Source organism: Suricata suricatta, chromosome 8, assembly GCF_006229205.1.
Source record: "Suricata suricatta isolate VVHF042 chromosome 8, meerkat_22Aug2017_6uvM2_HiC, whole genome shotgun sequence".
Lineage (NCBI taxonomy): Eukaryota > Metazoa > Chordata > Mammalia > Carnivora > Herpestidae > Suricata > Suricata suricatta.
In genome coordinates this window covers 48968501-48987364 of record NC_043707.1, presented here as the reverse complement: position 1 = coordinate 48987364, position 18864 = coordinate 48968501, and the positions used below count along the sequence as shown (strand labels likewise).

At 42.7% G+C, this 18864-nt stretch overlaps 1 protein-coding gene and 1 long non-coding RNA gene across 9 annotated transcripts in view; one reads left to right on the top strand and one right to left on the bottom strand.

Annotated features, from left to right (window-relative positions):
* LOC115298180 overlaps positions 1-17886 on the top strand; it is a 75437-nt gene extending 57551 nt beyond the window's left edge. For 3 of the 5 annotated variants that reach the window (XR_003911637.1, XR_003911631.1, XR_003911633.1), the window contains one exon: positions 4496-4844. This is a non-coding gene — a long non-coding RNA (uncharacterized LOC115298180). Of the gene's footprint in view, positions 1-4495; positions 4845-5436; positions 5476-17627 lie in introns of those variants that run through there. The other 2 variants (XR_003911634.1, XR_003911636.1) reach the window with 2 other exon arrangements.
* Positions 3159-18864, bottom strand: part of SLC16A1 (solute carrier family 16 member 1) — a 45526-nt gene continuing 29820 nt past the window's right edge. For 2 of the 4 annotated variants that reach the window (XM_029946622.1, XM_029946623.1), the window contains exons 3-5: positions 17636-17779; positions 12934-13800; positions 6046-10681 (exon numbers count right to left, since the gene is read on the bottom strand). In XM_029946622.1, the coding sequence (XP_029802482.1) occupies positions 10413-10681; positions 12934-13800; positions 17636-17779 (1280 nt within the window). In that variant the 3' untranslated portion in view covers positions 6046-10412. Of the gene's footprint in view, positions 3550-5964; positions 6001-6045; positions 10682-12933; positions 13801-17635; positions 17780-18864 lie in introns of those variants that run through there. The other 2 variants (XM_029946624.1, XM_029946625.1) reach the window with 2 other exon arrangements.

The following is an 18864-nucleotide window of genomic DNA, read 5'->3' as shown; positions in this document are numbered from 1 at the left end:
CGCAGGGGGCTGAGGAGCACCCAGGACCCATCCCCACCTATATCCTGTCCTTTGCAGGTAGAAAGCTAAGTAAAGCTCCATTTCCCAGACTGCCTCCTTCCAGAGTGGGGGGTGCCTATCGTGAGCCAGCGCTGAGATCCTCACATGGGACTTGAAGGTGGAAGGGAGCCAGAGGCCGCCTTCCTGTGCCTTGGCTGCTGCCTTCTGACAGGCAGGCTCATGCAGACACGCATCCTTTCCTGCCCTGGCGTCCAGGGTGCAGTCACCCCTGGCCGGGCGGCCCTGCTGCTCCAGGATCACAGCCATGTCGGCATGTCCCCTAAAGCAGAGTGCCAGGGGCAAGCTCCAGATGCGCAGCTGCCTTTCCTGCTCAGGCCAGGGGAGCAGATCCTCTCAAGCCTCAGCCTCCTGTCCTCCTCTCCCCACGCAGCCACTCCCACCGTCCCAGGAGCACCCATACCCCTATATTAGTCACTTTCTGCTCAAAATACTCACGGCCAGTGGGTGGTAGAGCCAAGCTCTGAAGCCAGGTGTCTCTGAGCCCGGGGCCACCACACCCCCTTGCCTCAGTGGAAACGTGTTGAGGAGTGCCAGGTGCCTGACATGATCAAACGTGGTGCCCACACAGCTTGGCTCTTGGCACCCTCCCTGCCCCACGCATCCCATCTGGGTCAGCCCCAGCCTCTGGGACGGTCCCCAGGAATCCACCCCATCTGTGCTGCCTTCTCCCTGCCACCCCCCGTGGTTGTAACAGATCAGCAGTGTTCGTGTTCGGAGAAACGCTTCAGTGATGGGTTCAGCATCAGAGGCGGCGGATGGTCCGGTGGAGGTGTCGCTGGGCTGTGGGTCAGAAGGCTAACGTGGGTGGCACCGGCTTGGTGAACTTACAGTGGTTTTGTCTTGTCGGTATCCCGGGGTTGACGTGCTGAGTGCAGCATCTCCTATCAGGCAACTACATATACAGAGGAGGCCAAGTGAGGAGAAAATCAAAGGAGTTGGTTGGTGCTTCAACTAGTTCACTGCTGCCCATCTTTGGCCGACTACCTCTGAGGGCCGAGCAGGGTGGCCAGCCGGCCGGTTTCCTCTCCTGGCCACGTCCTTCTCTGGAGTCTCTATTCATTCCTTATTTCTTTTTACATATTCAACAAATGAGTCCTCCCAGATAATAAGCAAATATACTCCCTGCCTCACAGACCTTAAATTCCAGGAGAGAACACATTGTCTTGAATTTCCTTGATTAGCCCCCTTTCAACATACTGTCAGCTGGCGAGGGCCATTTTCTGCGCAGTGACGTTGTGTGCTAGTTCCCTGAGACTCTGGGAATGCTTCCCAGCTGATCCCGCCCGCAGTGAGGACTCCCGCCCGCAGAGGTCTGAGGGGACTCCGGCACTACTTCTCCACTGCCACCCTTCTAGCAGCAAAAGTCTGATGAAGAGCAGGAGTCTGACAATGGGTGTAGAACAGATGCTTCACTGATTTCTCTGAGGCTGCCCAGAGGCTCCTAGGGATTTCCTGTCATTGGCCCTTCATCAAACCTGGGCCTAGTGATTCACTTGAGTTTCTGAAGTTTGGCTTTTGGTTTCAGGACCCTCCTCACACTATGTTGCAAGCCTTGATCTTGTTTTATTTCCTGCAACAGAGTGCTTCTTGAAGACAGAGATCAGGCCTCATTCACCTATCTTCCTAGCCCAGTCCAGGGCCTGGCATGCAGTCTAACACCTGCTTGCCAGTCACGTGTACCATGGCCCCACCACGGCTCTCTGGATGCTCTTCTCCAGGACATACGTAGCCTTCCCATTCTCTCCCCAGCTCAATTGTCATCTCTTGCAGAAGCTTCTCCAGCCCTTAAAATCAAAAGGGATCAAGTTTACATGTTGCTCCCTCTCATCCCAAGCAATTCATAGCTAGTGGGGCTTGGGGGTTTAGAAAGGCAAAAAGTGGTGCAATGCACTACTGTGCTAGGAAAAATTGTGAGGTTTTACAAATGGGCAAAGGGTTCCTATGTGTTCTCTTGATGGAATGCTTGGAGTTGTCTAGGGTTCCAGGTCCTCTAGGTCTATCGGGACGTCCGCATGGGACTGTCCTCTGCTGGGCCACATTTCACCTCTGTGGAGACTGAAGCGAACCTGTGGAGGGCTGATGGTGGGCAGGTGCTCCCTGTCTATGTATGGTGCAAATTGTTCCTGGTTCATGGCAGTGGACAGGCATTTTGTCCAGTAGAGAATAAATCTCCATAAATCCAATTCCCAGTTAAAACAGTTGTAAAACCTTACTGGTTCCCTCCTTAATGAGTTATATAATAAACATGTGCATTTTATATCTGTGTGAGAGTCATTTTACCACTTTGAAAATGATTCTTGGCAGTAGGAAGAACTATCTAGGACAGAGGTGGCAGTAATTCTTACTGAGCATTTATTCTGTGAGGTGAGATGCTAAGGGTCTTAAAGACATTTAATCCTCATGGCTTATAAATTCTTACATCCTTGTAAGATACCTTCTATTAGGCCTTAGCCTATTAATACATATTTATGTACACATGTACAAAGTGTGGTCTAGAGATTAAGTAACTTGCTTAAGGACTCAGAATGAGTAAGTGGTCTACTTGGAATTTGTGCCCAGAGACCTGGGACTCAACAGAATCATACTCTGAGTTGTAGACCTAAGGGCAATTGAAAACAAACTGTGAAGAGGAGACATGAACCAAATTTCAAAGGATGAATAGGAGTTGGTGCAAAGACAGGAGGGAGGGGTTTCCAGGCACAGGTCGGCCAGAAGGCAGGCAGGGAGGTCTGAAACTAGGGCCAGCAGTTCTAAGAAGTTCAGGTGGCTCGGAAGCAGGGTGCGGCAGAGGACTGGCAGCAGATAAGACTGAAGCAGTGAACAGTTGCTGATAGCTGAGAAAGGCTCTGGGCAGGGGTCAAACGGAGATGGACTTTAACCTCAAACACATAATTTTAGGCAGAGGAGTGACATGATTAGATGAGTTTTATGACTTTTATCTTTATTGCTTTTTTTTTTTTTAATAGAAACTGAGTGAGCAGGGGAGGGGCAGAGAGAGGGAGACACAGAATGGGAAGGGGGCTCCAGGCTCTGAGCTAGCTGTCAGCACAGAGCCTGACGCGGGGCTCGAACCCACGAACGTGAGATCTGACCTGAGCTGAAGCCGGAGACTTAACCGACTGAGCCACCCAGGCGCCCCTCCTCTTTATTGCTTTTACGTGAAGTTATAAAAGCAGCTGAGAGACTGCCGAAAAATCATTTTGGCAGCAGTGCTGAGGTTAGATTGGAGGTGGTGAGAATGGATAGAGAGGCTGTTAAAGACAAGCCGATGGCAGGGGAAACGCAGGAGGGGATGAAAGGAGAAATGGGAAGCTGTTCAGTTTACCCATTCAGGCAGCTGAGAAAGCACGTCGGGAGAGAAATGGGGGATGGGGAGGGCGTAGGGCACAGGCAGAAGTTTAGGGACTCTCTCCAAGTGCCCAGCTCATTCGACCCCCTACTGTGGACCTGATCTCGCGCATTCTCAGCACTTGAGGAACAAGATGGTACCTGGAAATTAAAAGAAGGGTTGTTAATCAAAAGTAAAGTTCCTGTTGAGAAGAGTATACAAATAAATAGGGCCTGACAGAAAAGCACCCAGGCCCTTCTTTTTGAGTCTCAAAGGGGGTAAAACAAGCAATGAGGAAGGAAAAGAAACATGAATCACAATGACAGGAACCACCAGAAACCTTCTCTTGATAATTATTGATGTGCAGATTGTTAACACACCAGGTGATTTTTAATCCTAGCCCAGTTCTCCTCCTGGCTTCTTAATGCCTGTTGGCCACTTCCTCTTGGGACCTGGCCAGGGTAAGCTCAGGAAATGCAAACTTTTAATTCTGGAATTAGGAAAGCATATTAGGAAAGGAAATCCACAAGTGAAGAAATCATATTATGAATTCCAAAGCCAAAGAAAAGGATTCTAAATTAGATTGTGAATACATTGGGGACAGGGACAGGACCATTTTACTCCTTTTGGTGCAAGACCCAAGTGATTGGTTTGGTCACTGTCCCGAGACTGCCCAGGATTCGGCCTCTTCCATCCAGTACCTTCAGCTCTCGCCACTGAGCTGTCTGTCTGCAGACTTGCTTTGCACTCTTCTGACAGCAGGGGAGATGCCCTGCTCGGATGCAGACCCAACCTAAGGGTCAGCATTTTCCATTACACCCACCTTCCCAGGATTTTGTGTAACTCAGATGATAGATTATACTTGAAAGGCCTTTGAAAACTCTGATGAGCTATACAAATGTTACCAGCTGCTCTTTATTACTTGTTCTGGTTGATGACACTTGCTATTTAATTTTTTAACACTATAAGCTTGATGTAATGTTACTATACACCCAACAGCATGCCCAGTACTTTCACACTTAATCCTCACAGTTTTACTATGTGTATTTTACCAAAGAGGTTCAGAGAAGTTAACTTGCAAAGGAATATATTTTGTGTCCTTTTTAGGGCCCTCTTGAGGTTGGGTTCAAGAATTCCCCAAGTGCTGCTCTACCACACTGACTACACAGCCCTCTCCCCTTGACTAGAAGCTGTGGTTCCAGGAATCAAATTCTGTTGACTGCTATCTCCTCTATCCAGCAAACAGGCACATAGAAGATGGTGAAAAACAAATACTGCTACTTTCCTTAGAACTTACTGTTCACGGTCCTTCTACCACCAGAATGTAAGGTGGTTGGGAAGACCTACTGTGTTCTGTTCATGGTTGGATTCTCAAAGCCTAGAACAATGCCTGTGACCTAGAAGAGTCCAATAAATACTTGATGGTAAATAAATGACAGATATGCAGACAAGGAAATTATTCTTTTTTGATGCTGATTTCAGTAAAATAACATTTAAGGCTGCAACACTGTGCTGTGGCTAAGAGCTGAAGGCTCTGGCTTCCTGAGTTAAACATTCACTTGCAGCTAAATGATGATCAGAGAGGGAACCACAGGAATGCTGTCCCCAAGAGCAGTCTCCAGGAAGGTGGTGTGGCACTGGAGGCTGGCATGTGTGGCCTGTGGACTCTATGCTCCACAGCTCTGGTCCAGCACCAGCAAGATCATGACTTGAGACCACTATGCACTTGAGGTTCAGTTCTTAACCTTCCTTTCACCAAGTGCAACTATTGAAGAAACAGGAAAAAATAACCTGCTTGTAATAATCATCAGCTTCATTTTCTTAGGAGTTATGTGTTTCTTGTCAGACCCCTTCTAGATCAACTGTACTTTTCCCCCTCTGTAAACCAGTACTATCTGCTACATTAAATATTTTCTTTTAGTATAAAAGTTACCATCACACCAAGAAAATTTAGAATATGGAAGAATATAGAAAAAGTCACCTCTGATTATGGTCACAAAATGATTAGCCTATTTGTGTGTGTTCTTTCACCCGGGGTGTGTGCGCAGAGAGGCACCCTGCCGATGTACATACAGACACGTGCCCAGGTAAGTTTGTGTTCCACGTTTTTGTTTAACATAGTGCCACGGTTATACCACAAGGACATCGTAACCATCCATTTAGTTACCAATAAACATACACTTTAGGATTTTTCAAAGAAATTGACAATTTCAAAGACAGATATCTTTTTCTTAAATTCCAAATCTGGAATGTGATGTGAACTCATGGCACTTGACACACATCATGAAATATGCTTCATATACTCTATCAATACGTTACACCAATTTATTCAGCCACCAACTGATGATAATTTATAACTTAAATCATGTTATCTACATAGCAGGTAAAAATTAAAACCTAAGTTTTCAATTTGCATTTAAGAAAATTGCTAGGGGGCGCCTGGGTGGCTCAGTCGCTTAAGCCTCTGGCTTCGGCTCAGGTCAGATCTCAAGTTCATGGGTTCGAGCCCCGCGTCCGGCTTGTGCAGACAGCTAGCTCAGAGCCTGGAGCCTGCTTTCGGTTCTGTGTCTCCTTCTCTCTCTGCCCTTCCCCCTCTCATGCTCTGTCTCTCTCTGTATCAAAAATAAATAAAACATTTAAAAAAAAAGAAAATTGCTAGGGACAGACAATTTTAATCACGAATAATTATGGTTCAGTTATATTTCTTCTTTTAGGATCATCACAAGTATTGAGAGGAAAGCTTTATGTGCTGCTAGTCAGGCATCTCCCTTGGAGACAGTGTATGGTCCGAGTACCAGGAGAGGCTTTGAGATTCACAACTCTTTTGCTCACAGAGCTAGACATGTATGTACCAACCTTGTAAATTGTTCATTTCAACTAACCTTCCCGACAACTCTGATGGGGTGGGGGGGGGTTGTTACTAATTCTTAACACCTTACAGAAGAAAACACTTGACCCATATGGAAGCTAGTTTGTTTGAGGTCACACAGCCTCAGCTGGAACCCAGGCGGCTATACTGTTAAGCAGCCAGCAGGCTACAATTCTGCTGCTAGCTCTCCCAGTCTCCTCCAGGCCAATCAGGGTAAAGGTCAGCAAAATGAAGTATGCTGTTCAGTGGAGGAGAAAAATAATTTACACATATACATGGTACTTTTCGAATCACTCTGATGGCCCAGACTGAATGGGGGGCGGGGGAAGGGGAGGCTGAATCTAAATGCTAAGGCAAGAACACATTTCTGAAGTGATGTACCTGAAACCCCCTAGATGCTTCTGAACTCTGAAGCAACCTGGCTTCATTGCTCACATCTGGGAAGCCAGGCAAGCTTGGGCTGTTGCTTCCTGTCCAGAACTGAAAGAATTTTCATATTGACGCAAGTCTATCATTAACCTCTTTCTTCAGGTCTTCCAGGCAAATGCCTGACCTGATTATTAAAACAAGCCATGTGGCAGAGGTGGAAATTTGCTTTCACCTTTACTCATCTTTCTATGCAAAATGGTGGAGGGGGCATGTGGGTACCTGATTATTAAGTTTATTATACTGTGAACCATTTGCTAGGGAAGGTAAAACCCAGACATTTAGGTTTTTCACACAAACCAATACCCAATTTTAGTCTGAAATCCAATACAGTAGAACATTGGCTCATACAAAAATATTAAGTGGTTTTTGACAAAAAAATTTTTTTAAATACAGGATTACTATTGACATGTATCTATAGTACACACATAAACTAAGTTCAGATAACCCAAGATTTCAGGACTAGTCACTAGTCACCAGTGTTATTAAATGACGGATAAAACACCTCTGAAATTTCCCATAATTTGTTTTATCATCATGTTTTCTTGAATACTTTTTGTAGAAATTATTCACTTATCATGACTTGTTTAGATAACTTAAATTCTCAGCAAACTTGCAGGACAATACGGTCTTGTCACCATGATAATCTGCAGTTGTCCAACCTATCAGTTTATGTAATTTCACAGCTTTGGCTTGGAGGCCTGTTTCAGAGTAGACTCCTGAACAGAGCCAAGCACTACAACTACCTAAGAGCCTGTATGTTCAGAGAAAAAGCAAGGATAGGCAGGTACTTTTTGCATACATCTGTTTTCCCAAAGTAGCCAGTGAAACCATGTGAACTGGAATAAAACTTAGTCCTCACACGGAGTGAAGGACAAAAGATTGGATCAGAAAGCTCGGCTGCCTCCCAGTGTTGAACACAACCTACAACACAGAAAATTCATGGGCTGTTAGCAAGGAAGACACGGCACAGAGTAGGCCTATATTAGGTTTTAGTGTTGGCTGTTACCAAAGTTGATCTTGAATAAACAGTTTAAATCCTCCCTCTTTAGGGGGAGAAAGTCAGGGTTGGACCTGCAATCCAAGTTTTAGTTCCAGCTCTGAGCCAGTTTTCCACCCTTCCTGCTAATGAGTAGTGGTGAATCTGTACCACAAACCCCTCACTTGACGAAGAAGATTCAGCTATTGAACAAAGACTACCCAGGGTCTTAGGTATGGACGTAGCTCAACAACTGTGATGGGAGTGACGGGGTCCAGGACAGGGCTGTCCCTAAATGTGCCATGTTAGCATGTGGATTATTTGAACTGAAGGCAGCCAATGCCAAGACTCAAGGAGAACTTTTTACCTTCCCCATTACTGCCTGAAATAACGTAGACAGGGAGTCTGTACCAGGGAAGAGAACCATTACCAAAGGTAACTTTTTTTTTTAAACATAAGACTTCTCCACATGGCATGGTTTAGCAAACATTTGGCCTTCCCATCTTCCTGTAAACTGTTTTTATTCCTTTTGAAACTGAAGACCCATACCCCCCTTCTCCTTAGCTCAGGATGGCTTGTAAGCCTCAGCTGCCTTATTATTTATGATACTGTTATGTCTGTGTGAAGCTCACATATGTATGAAATTAAATTTCTCTCCTGTTACTCTCTCTTCTGTCAATCTAATTATTAGCCCAGCCAAAGAACCTAGAAAGGAGAAAGGGAAGTCTTCCTCCCCTACCGAGGAAAAGAATCCTGTACTCCTCCCCCTCCACCCTACTTCCCCTTCCCATTTCCTTTACTTATATTACCTCACTGACACTGGTCCTCACTTTATGGAAAGGGGACAGAAGCACATAGAAGTTATGGACTCAGGGCCTTGGAAAACAGCAGAGTCCCAACTAGAGCCAAGGCTGCCAACAATCACAGCAGGCTTCTCCCCTAAAATTCCTCCTCCATCTGTCATGACACTCAGGCATAGAAAGGGAGTTTTCTCTGTGTCCTTAAGTCTAACTGCTTTGGATGCTTTCAGACAAGGGATTTAAAAATTCCCCTCTTCTTTGCCTTAAAGAAATGATGAGAGAAAAATAAAAATAAAATTAGCAATATGCACAATTCCTACAGCACATAAACTAAATGATTTAATATTAGCAAGGGCCAAACTGGATCTTGATAATGAAAATAAAGACACAGTAATATTTTCTCAAGAAAATAAACATTTGGAGGGAGAAACATTTCTTAAAAAAAAGAAAAAAAGTTTATTTGGAAAAGCCAGCCTCTTACACAAAAGTCTTTGTACCTATACTTTCGCTGTGTCAATTACAATATTTTAAAATTCACTGAATATAATTTATCAAGTGTCTATCATTATCTTCCGGTGCATTTTAGAAGATAATTAGGTTAAAAAATATTTACAGTTTTAATTCCGGTCCATCCTCCCTATCCTTATATTAAACCCATTTCTCTACTTTTCAAGTAAGTAAAAAGGGTCATAATATCTTTAGGTTTGTGTGGAGAGTAGAATGTGTCCAATAATTATAAACAAAACATAATTTTCTGTCAGGCCTTCTCAGAAAAAGAGGCAACTTCCCTCCAAATCTTATCCTTATTGGTTTGCCTGGGGCCAAATTGCTCTGGCTTTCGTTAATTAGCAAACATTAAAAAAAAAAAGCCAAACATACGAAGATTGAATATCTCACACACAGCTCTAAGCTAGACGCAGATAAAAATGGAACCACTATGAATCAATGGGGGAAAATTCCAGGAAAATCAGTAACAAAAAAAGATTCCAAGTCTCACAGCTTAACTGAGGTTTTGGTAAAACCGAAGCTCAATCAGCTGCTGTTTGAAGTATCTGTCTACATTTAGTTAGATGTGTTCTACTTACTGAGGAGGCACAAATATATGGTTTTGCATATTTTAAAATTAACTTTTACACTGAAAAATACTAAGTGACCTCAAAGGGGGCAATCGCCTATTAACTACTCAAAATGTATCTTTCTTTGAAAAGAGAAAATAGTAATTTAATGAAATCAATCCTCAAATACTAATAATATTAGCATCCCAAGAAAAGAGTCCATTGAGGTGCTGATGAGTACAATGTGTCTAGAATTGCCAAGAAGATTCCAAAGTTTTATGCCTTAAATTTCCTAAATATATAGCTAGCAGGCACGATGCCAGGCAACTACTGATGCTAGGAAAATACTTTAGTCAGGACTTTATAAAATCCCAACTTTCAACCAATATTTCTATTTATAAATATTCCAGTGATAATGTCTGACACTATATTATGAGTAACAATGAAAGGAAGGTTAATTTAAAATTTTTAGATTGGTCTCAAACAAGTTAGTTGTTATTTTTCCTTATAACGTAACACTTAAAATAGATGAATTCAGCAGAATGGTTTAAAAAGTTAAGGCTCCCTAAGAGTTCTAAAGACTAAAACTTAAGGCACATATTATAATCTTCTGGACACTGTTAAAAGCCAAGATTTAAAAAAACAAACAAACAAAAAACCCCACACTTCCTTCTCTCATTCTTTGCCAACCACTCCCTCCCCAAAGGTATGGCATTTTTAACTCAGGCTACTGGTAAGGAGTGAAACAAAAATTCCATCACTGAACACCTGGTCTGATTTCCCACACAAATGCCCACTATTTGCATTGAGCACCACAGCTGGATTACAGGCCAGTAGAGTGTTTTCAGGTATCTTGGGTCACAAGCTGCTCTACTGACCCTTCGTCCCCACACGTTTAGACTGGACTCTCCTCCTCTTTGGGACTTTCTTCTGTGTCTTTCTGCTCTGCAGATTCTGTGTATTCTTTTGGCTTCTCAGTAGTATCTACACTGGTCTCCTCCTCTTTATTTTCCTTTTTCTGCTGCTTCTCTGCTTTCTGTTCTTTCGCCACAAGTCGATAATTGATGCCCATGCCAATGAAGAGATAGACGCCTGCGATAATGAGGATCACACCACACGCCCAGTACGTGTATTTGTAGTCTCCGTAGATGTCGTTCAGACGACCTAAAGATACCCAAAGCACAGTTACGTGGGCACAAGTGAACAAGTGTACCTTTCCCAAATGAAGCTTCAGCACCGACTCAGAGATGTCAACCGGTCCTCAAAATGACAAGTCAGTCTAAACAAGAACTGTTAAAAATGATCTCATCTTTTACGATGTCACACTTGGACTTTGGATGGCCTTGCATATTTTGCCATTTTGAGCAACTAGAAAATAATTAAATCTTTCCAAATTTGAACTGGGAAAGACCTAGAGATCACCTAGAATCAATCCTCTGAATTCATAGTGGAAAAATCTGTTGCTCAAAAGAGGCTCGGGAGTCTCGCCCCACGCACAGAGCAAACTGGTCTCCAGACCAGTGCTCTTTGACCTGCGTCAGCGCTTCCCAAAGGGCAGTCCCTGAGGATACCTGTCCTGTGCTATAAAATGAACAGCAACACCTTCCCACCATTCTAAGGGCGTAATCCCCACCACAGGCAGATTCAGTCATCAGTCCCCCTGTATAATGTACAAACTGAGCACAGAAACCTTAAGTAACTTGTCCGAAGTCACAGAGCTCCTAAGTGAAATAACATGGCTTTTCACCCAGGAAGTCTGACACTGAACCTGCACCTGTAACCTCCTGAGTGTTTCCAAAGTCAAACTTAGGAAATGGCACAGCATATTCTTTCCTATTAAAGATTCACAGTGTGCATTAGCATATTGAACAGGCTTTGCAAGGTCCTCTGGTAATCTATCAAACTTGGGAGTTTCCACAATGTCTTTGGCCATGAAATCCTTGTTACAGCAAAACTTACTAGCATCTCACCCAATTGGTAAGTTAAGGAACAAACTCTGGAAAACCCTACTCTCCACCTAAGAGGACTTAATACAACCAGTTCAAATATGAGTCCTTATGCTTTTCTAACTCAGAGCATCATTCAGTCCGCAGTACTTATCAAGCCGACACACACCCTGCACTGGGCTGCTGGCCCTGAGGATGAGGGAGAGCAGAGGAGAACGTCCACAGTTCAGTGGAGAAGAGAAATGTTAATCAAATCATTATACAAGTTGTGACAAGGAATGTTTGAAGCAGAAAACAGGGGGCTGGGAGCAGCAAGCGGGGTCAGGAAGGCTTCTCTGACAGTGTAAATGAAGCAGAGACCCACCCAGGAGAAGGGGATGGGAGGATGATGGGGCCAGGGCACAGCAAGTGCAAGGGCAGGTGGTAGGGAGCTGGGGTGTGAGAGGGGAAGGAGGAAGGGCGGGCTTGCTGGAGCAGAGAGAACAAAAGGCGAGTGACAGGAAATGGGGCCGGGGGTGCCTTGTAGGCCGGGGGTGCCTTGTAGGCCGCACTAGGGAATCTGATCTCCACCCTAAGAACAAGGGGAAGCAACTGGAAAGATCTCATCAGCTGGGATCTTGGGTTCGCCTTGACCTACAGAGCAGAATACAGATTGTAGGCTGGCTAGAGTGGATATGGGCAGGCCAGGCTGGAGGCTGCTGGAGCGACCAGACAGGGGACAGGAGCTGTGGATGGGCTGGTCTGGGGATGGAAACAGTGGGCTGACTAGAATCACTGGATATGGGGAGGAAGAGAGCAATATCAAAAGGAGAGCTATAGGTGTTCTTTCTTTTATGTATCCTCACTCACTCCCCAAATCATACTTCTAAAAAGTATACATCTAAAAGGAGGGCCAAATTATATTTTGTTATCTAATATGTTATCTACTGAGCTATTAATTTAAATGATAACCTTAGGAAAAAGTTCCCAAATTATATACTCACTTACTAGCCATGTGATGTAAGGCAAATGATTTTAACCTTTCAAAGCTTCTATTTTTTATGAAGTAGGAATGATAACAGTATTATTTCATAGGTTTATGAGATACAAGAGGATATGGAAAATGTTTAGGACAGTCCCGGGGAAACCAGGAGCTCACATGGTAGCTATTATCAGAGGGGTTGTATCTTACAGGTGTAGGTGTTTCCTACAATAAGTACCTAAGTTCTATGAAGATAAAACACTTCAAAAAAGAATGCCATGTGTAAAAATATTTGCTTCCCCTTTCAACTTGATGGTTCAATGCAATTTGGTTCTGTAAGAATCTGATCAATTATGCTGTGCCAAGCACTGTGTCAGCACTGAGGCTACAGAAATGAGAAATGCTCTCTGCCACCCAGAGGTCACTAGTCTTGGCTCTCTATCACCTTCCCAATCTTCTATGCCTCTTTTATGTTAACAGGACCAAAGAGTTAGGAAGGCATACTATACCTAAAAGTGGCGGCCCCAGGAGGACAGGACAGCATTCCACAATGGTCACCAATCCCACAGCGCTGGAGAACCTCTGGGGTCCAACGAGGTCCATCAGTGTTTCGAATAATACGGAGCTGAGCCACCCAAATGCAAATCCAAAGAATCCCGCATAGACACAGAACCCAATGTAGCTGGAGGATAAAGGTGCTAGCAGATGACACACTCCATTTGCAATAATAGAAGCAGCAAAAAAATACTGAACTCGAGGTCTTATCCACTTGGTGTTGGCTACAAGTCCCATAGAAGGTCTGGCTACCATGTCAACAAAGGCCAGAATGGAGAGAAGGAAGGCAGACTTCTCACTAGAGTAATGTTGACTCTTGCCATAATTGCTAAGAAAGACCAAAGGAGTAAACAGTCCAAAAAACATGAGCACATTTCCGGAGAGGTATAGCAAAAAGCCTCTGTGTGTGAATAGCGATAAGTCCAGGAATTTATTAATTGTTTGAAAGACTGATTGTTTCTTTTCTTTGGGGTTTCCTCCAATAAGATCTGTATTTGCATCACTTACTCCCTTTTTTCCATCAGCTTTTCCAGTGTCCTGAAGGGATTCTTTAGACCTATCCTTCCCTGCGTTGGTTGGCGGGGGCCCTATTGGTCGCATCAGGGCTCCAGCCACACAGCAGTTTAGTAGGAGGCCCCCAAGGATTAGGAAGCTTCCTCTCCAGCCAAAGATACCGAAGAAAGCCTGATTGAGGGGGGCCAGAGTAGAGAGGAACACGGGGCTGCCTGCCATGGCCAGTCCATTTGCCAACGGTCGCCTCTTGTAGAAATACTTGCCAATCATGGTCAGAGCCGGATTCAAGTTGAAGGCAAGCCCAAGACCTGGAGAAGAGGGTTAATAAGAATCACATATAATAATAAGTGTCAGCAATGTATTTGGAATTAGTTAACCAAACAAAGATATTAAAATAAGAGGTATAAATAATGCAAATGAGACAAAAATCCTCACCATTACAGGATATACTGTATAATGGTTTAAAGTGTCATATCTATAACCAGACATATGTGGGTTCAAATCTCAGCATTGCGACTTGCTGGTCACGTCGGACAAGTAAGTGTCTCCTAATATATAAAACAGGCACACAGTGCTGCTGGTTAGAACAGTGCCTGGCACTGTGGTAAGCACTCAATACGTGTTAGTTATTTTTATTATTGTTTATAGTATTTGAAGGTGAATAGCTATTTGTTTTATCTTGCAAAACCACTTGAGGAATCACTGTAATGATAGATCATTAAATGCATAGTTAGCAACTACAAACAAAAGTTTTACAAAATTATTCCTTTTACAATAGCACCAAAGGGGCGCCTGGGTGGCTCAGCTGTACAAGCGTCCGACTTCAGCTCACGTCATGATCTCACAGTTCGTGAGTTCAAGCCCGACATCAGGCTCTCTGCTGTCAGCACAGAGGCTGCCCCCTCTCTCTGCACCTCCTCTGCTTGTGCTCTCATTCTCTCTCTAAAGTAAATAAACATTTTTAAAATGACTATACAATAGCACCAAAAAGTAAAAAATTTGCCATTTATAATCACTGCAACTGTGTAATTTTCCTAAAGGGTCAGAGAATAAACACACACACGCACACACACAGTTTTTGGAGAATAAAACAATACTCTCCAAGTGAATGCATTCATTTAATGTGATTCCAATGAAAACGTCAATGCATTTCATTTGGAAATAGGTAAAATGACTCTAAAACATACTCAGAGGGGCGCCTGGGTGGCCCAGTCAGTTAAGCGGCGGACTTCAGCTCAGGTCATGATCTCACGGTTCGTGGGTTTGAGTCCTGCATCAGGCTCTGTGCTGACCATTTGCTCAGAGCCTGGAGCCTGCTTCTGATTCTGTGTCTCCCTCTCTCTCTCTGACCAACCCCAGCTCACGCTCTGTCTGTCTGTCTCTCCCTCTCTCTCAAAAATAAATAAATGTTAAAAAAATTTAAAAAAAAGAAAAACATACTTAGAGAATGCATGGTAGTCAGGAAGTCCTCTTGTGGTACAGAACAAGTGGGACAAACATTATCAGATATTTAAATGGACTTCCAAAAGTTACAGCCATTACAACAGTGTGCCTCTGACTCAAGCACAGGTAACACTGATCTGTGAAAGTGGACAAAAAGTCCATGAACATTTAATAAAAAAAGAAATCTACATATAACAAATAGATTTTAACGTAAACATTATATATACATAAACACTTAATGTAAAAGTGAAATTTAAAATAAAAATTTTATTTATTTTTGAGAGAGAGAAAATGGGAGGAGGGGCAGAGAGAGAGGGAGGCTCCAGGCTCTGAGCTGTCAGCACAGAGCCTGACATGGGGCTCAAACCCATGAACCATGGGATTGTGACCTGAGCCGAAGTTGGACGCTTAACTGACTGAGCCACCCAGGTGCCCCGAAAAGTGACATTTTTAATTCCTGTAGAAAGAATCATTCAATAAACAGTGCTAGTAAAAATGCATATTCAAATAACTTCTAGATGCTTTCCCTGGCCCCTGCTTGTTCCCTACCATTTTTGTTTAAGCTATTCACAGAGCATTAAACCAATACACGAGAGCAGATCACTCCCCTTTTCAAGCCTGATTAGTGGCTTCCCAACCATAATCTTCAACTTGGCCCTTACCTCCTTTCCTCATCTCACACCAGATCATCCTCACCTGTGCGAGAAGTACATTGTTGACCTGGGGCTTAGGTCTCCCCAGATTTCCAACAAAGCTGGTTAGTTCCCTGTTTACACAGGTTTCTTTGTTAAGGACATGTCTCCAGAGCACCCTACCTTCATAGACTACCTAGTCCTTCTCAGTCAGAATACTTCGTTTTGAGGCTTTGTATAGTAGTATTACTATCTGATATTTTTCCTACTTATTGATATATTTGTGAGTATATGTGTGTGTCTGCCCCCTCCCATTAAAGAGTATGATTTAGCCCAATTTTGTTGCTCTATTCTCAACAATATCTAGAACAGTGCTTGGTACACACATGGTTGATAATATTTGAGAAATGAATAAAAGAGAACTAACCATATGGGAACAAATAGACTTTTATATTTCTTTCTTCTCATTTTATGTAAAATGTTTTCTTCTATTCAGAAGTTTTAAATGTAAAACATGGTAGCAGGAGGGGAGGGTACCAGATGTTTAAAAATAGGCGAATGGGGGTGCATGCCTGGGGTGGCTCAGTCAGTTAAGCATCTGACTCTTGATTTTGGCTCAGGTCATGACCACATGGTTGGTGAGTTCAAGCCCTGTGTGTGTCAGGCCCCACAGCAGCAGTGGGGAGCCTGCTCAGGGTTCTCTCTCCCTGCCGCTCCCGCTGGCCGGTGTATGCAGGCTCACATACGGGCTCTCTCCCTCCCTCACTACATAAATAAATAAAACTTATAAAAATAAAAAAAAACTAAAAAAAAACCTTTTAATGTTTATTTTGAGAGAGAGAGACATAGCACTAGCAGGGGAGGGGCAGAGAGAGATGGAGACACAGAATCCGAAGCAGGCTCCAGGCTCTGAGCTGTCAGCACAGAGCCCGACGCAGGGCTCTAACCCATGAACCGTGAGATCATGACCTGAGCCAAAGTCAGATGCTTAACCCACTGAGCCACCCAGACTGGCAATGATTAAAGAAAATTAATATTCCATTTTTGTCAAGGTTGCATCTCCTCTCACATTATGGTAGAGCTATTAGTGAGCATGATCTTTCTGGAGGGCAATTTAGCTTATGTGTATTTTTCAAAAACATAACAGTTCCACTTTTACAAAGTTATCCTGAGAAAATATTCATAATTGTAAAGGACAATCAATGCAATACTGTTTACTAACAGTAAGAAAATGTAAAAAAAAAACAAAAATGAAACCCTAAATATTAAACAGTTAACTAAGAGACTGGTCAAATAACATTATGGTATATATTAGGGAGCCTGTCTGGTTCAGTCAGTAGAGTATGTGTCTCTTGATCTCAGGATCATGAGATCTTGGCATAGAGCTTAATAAAATGATAATTATAGTATATATCTATTCAATGGAGTAACAGAGATTAAAAATGTTATCAGAATATTTAATGACATGGAAAGATGTTCGTGATATCTTGGTAAGTGAAAAAAAATGGTTACGTGTTTGTACACAGAAAAAAGTACGGAACGACATACATTAAAATGTTAATAGTCACACCCTCTGGATTGTAAAGTATAAGTAATCTTTATTATACTCATCAGCAGTTCATTATTTTAATCTGGCTATCAAAAATGGAAGGATGGAGTTAGTAAGTGGATTTTTTATCCCTCAGAAATGTATCTGGACATTCTGCCAGGTAATTCCAGTTTTATGTTTTATGCTCTCCTGCTCCAACAGAGGGCTAGTCCCTGTGTGAGGAAGAGGTAATGAGAAAGAGTAATAACTAGTGATCAACCTTGCAAGAAGTTGCCAGACACATTTTATCTACCACCACTTAATCTTAGGACAAGAGATGCTATCATCACTGTATGATAGCAATTTCCTTAGAAGTTTGCTTTTCTAGTACCCTTTAATGTATTTATATAGCTCTTCAAAATGATAAAGTAATTTCCATAAGGAAGGAATTTCACTCAAAAGATCTGAAAGATGAATGTAAGTGAATACCACATAGCCAACAGTAAATTAATGCTTCAAAATGAACCAACAGCAACTCACCTCCAATGACTCCAACACACAAGTAAAGTTCCTGAACGGTATTACAGAAAGAAGCGGCAACCAAACCACAGCCAGACAAACAGCCACCAGCAATCATGATTGGACGACTGCCATATTTATTCACCAGGATACTGCTGATAGGACCTAGGAAAGAACCAGAGATTTAGTAGCATAGAGGAAAGGAACCAATTCCTTCACATCTGTACAAGGCATTAATGACACTAAATGACAAGTTCTTAAAAATAAACAAAAAACAAAAGACAATGGTAAGAATATTGCTTTCTATAATTATTTCATAGTCAAAGTGTATTAGAAAATAAAGATGCTAAAAAAAAAATCACTGTGTACCTTTTACATCTATAAATACTAGATAGAATTTTACTAAAATATAAAAGGACTCTGGTCTCTCCTCAGTCTCAGTAAGACAGAACTGGCTGAAAACACCGTGGTAATGGGTATTTCATAGGCTTGTTGTCATAACTAGGATATGATCAACAAATATAAAATGTACATATTCAGAATATACTACTGGTTATATGTTGACATATTCTATTTCCATAAACACTATGGAAAATTCTGGAGTTACTTATATTCTAGTACTACACTCAAAGTTGCAGGATGATACAATTAAAAGGTCAGGCTCTGACCCCACGGAACCAAAATTCAAATTATGGTATGCATGCAAGAAGGAATCAAACCTTTGGATATCCCAGTGTTTCAGAGGACTAAGTCCATCTGAGGGGCTGGTTCCAGAACTGGCGGCCAGGAGAAACTTCAGGCTCAGCTTGAATATGTATAAAAAAGTTTATATTGACCTTCTAAGTCACTTCATGAAAATATTAGACCATGGCTGGTTTGGAAATAAATTGAATTTATAGCTTGTGTAAGATGAAATAATTAAAGGGGCGCCTGGGTGGCTTAGTCGGTTAAACGTCTGACTCCTGATTTCAGCTCAGGTCATGGTCTCACAGTTTGTAAGACTGAGCCCCACATCGGGTTCTGTGCTGACAGTGCGGAGCTTTACTTGGATTTTCTCTCTCTCTCCCTTTCTCTCTGCCCCTCCCCAGCTTGCTATCAGTCAAAAAATAAACCTAAAAAAAAAAAAGGTAAAATAATTAAATACTGAAAGAATATTCATGAAATGTTTCCATATAAATTTCCATATAGATGTTGCATAGTCAGAATTATAAATATCAAAGTAATTGCCACATTGTTGACTCTGTGAAGTA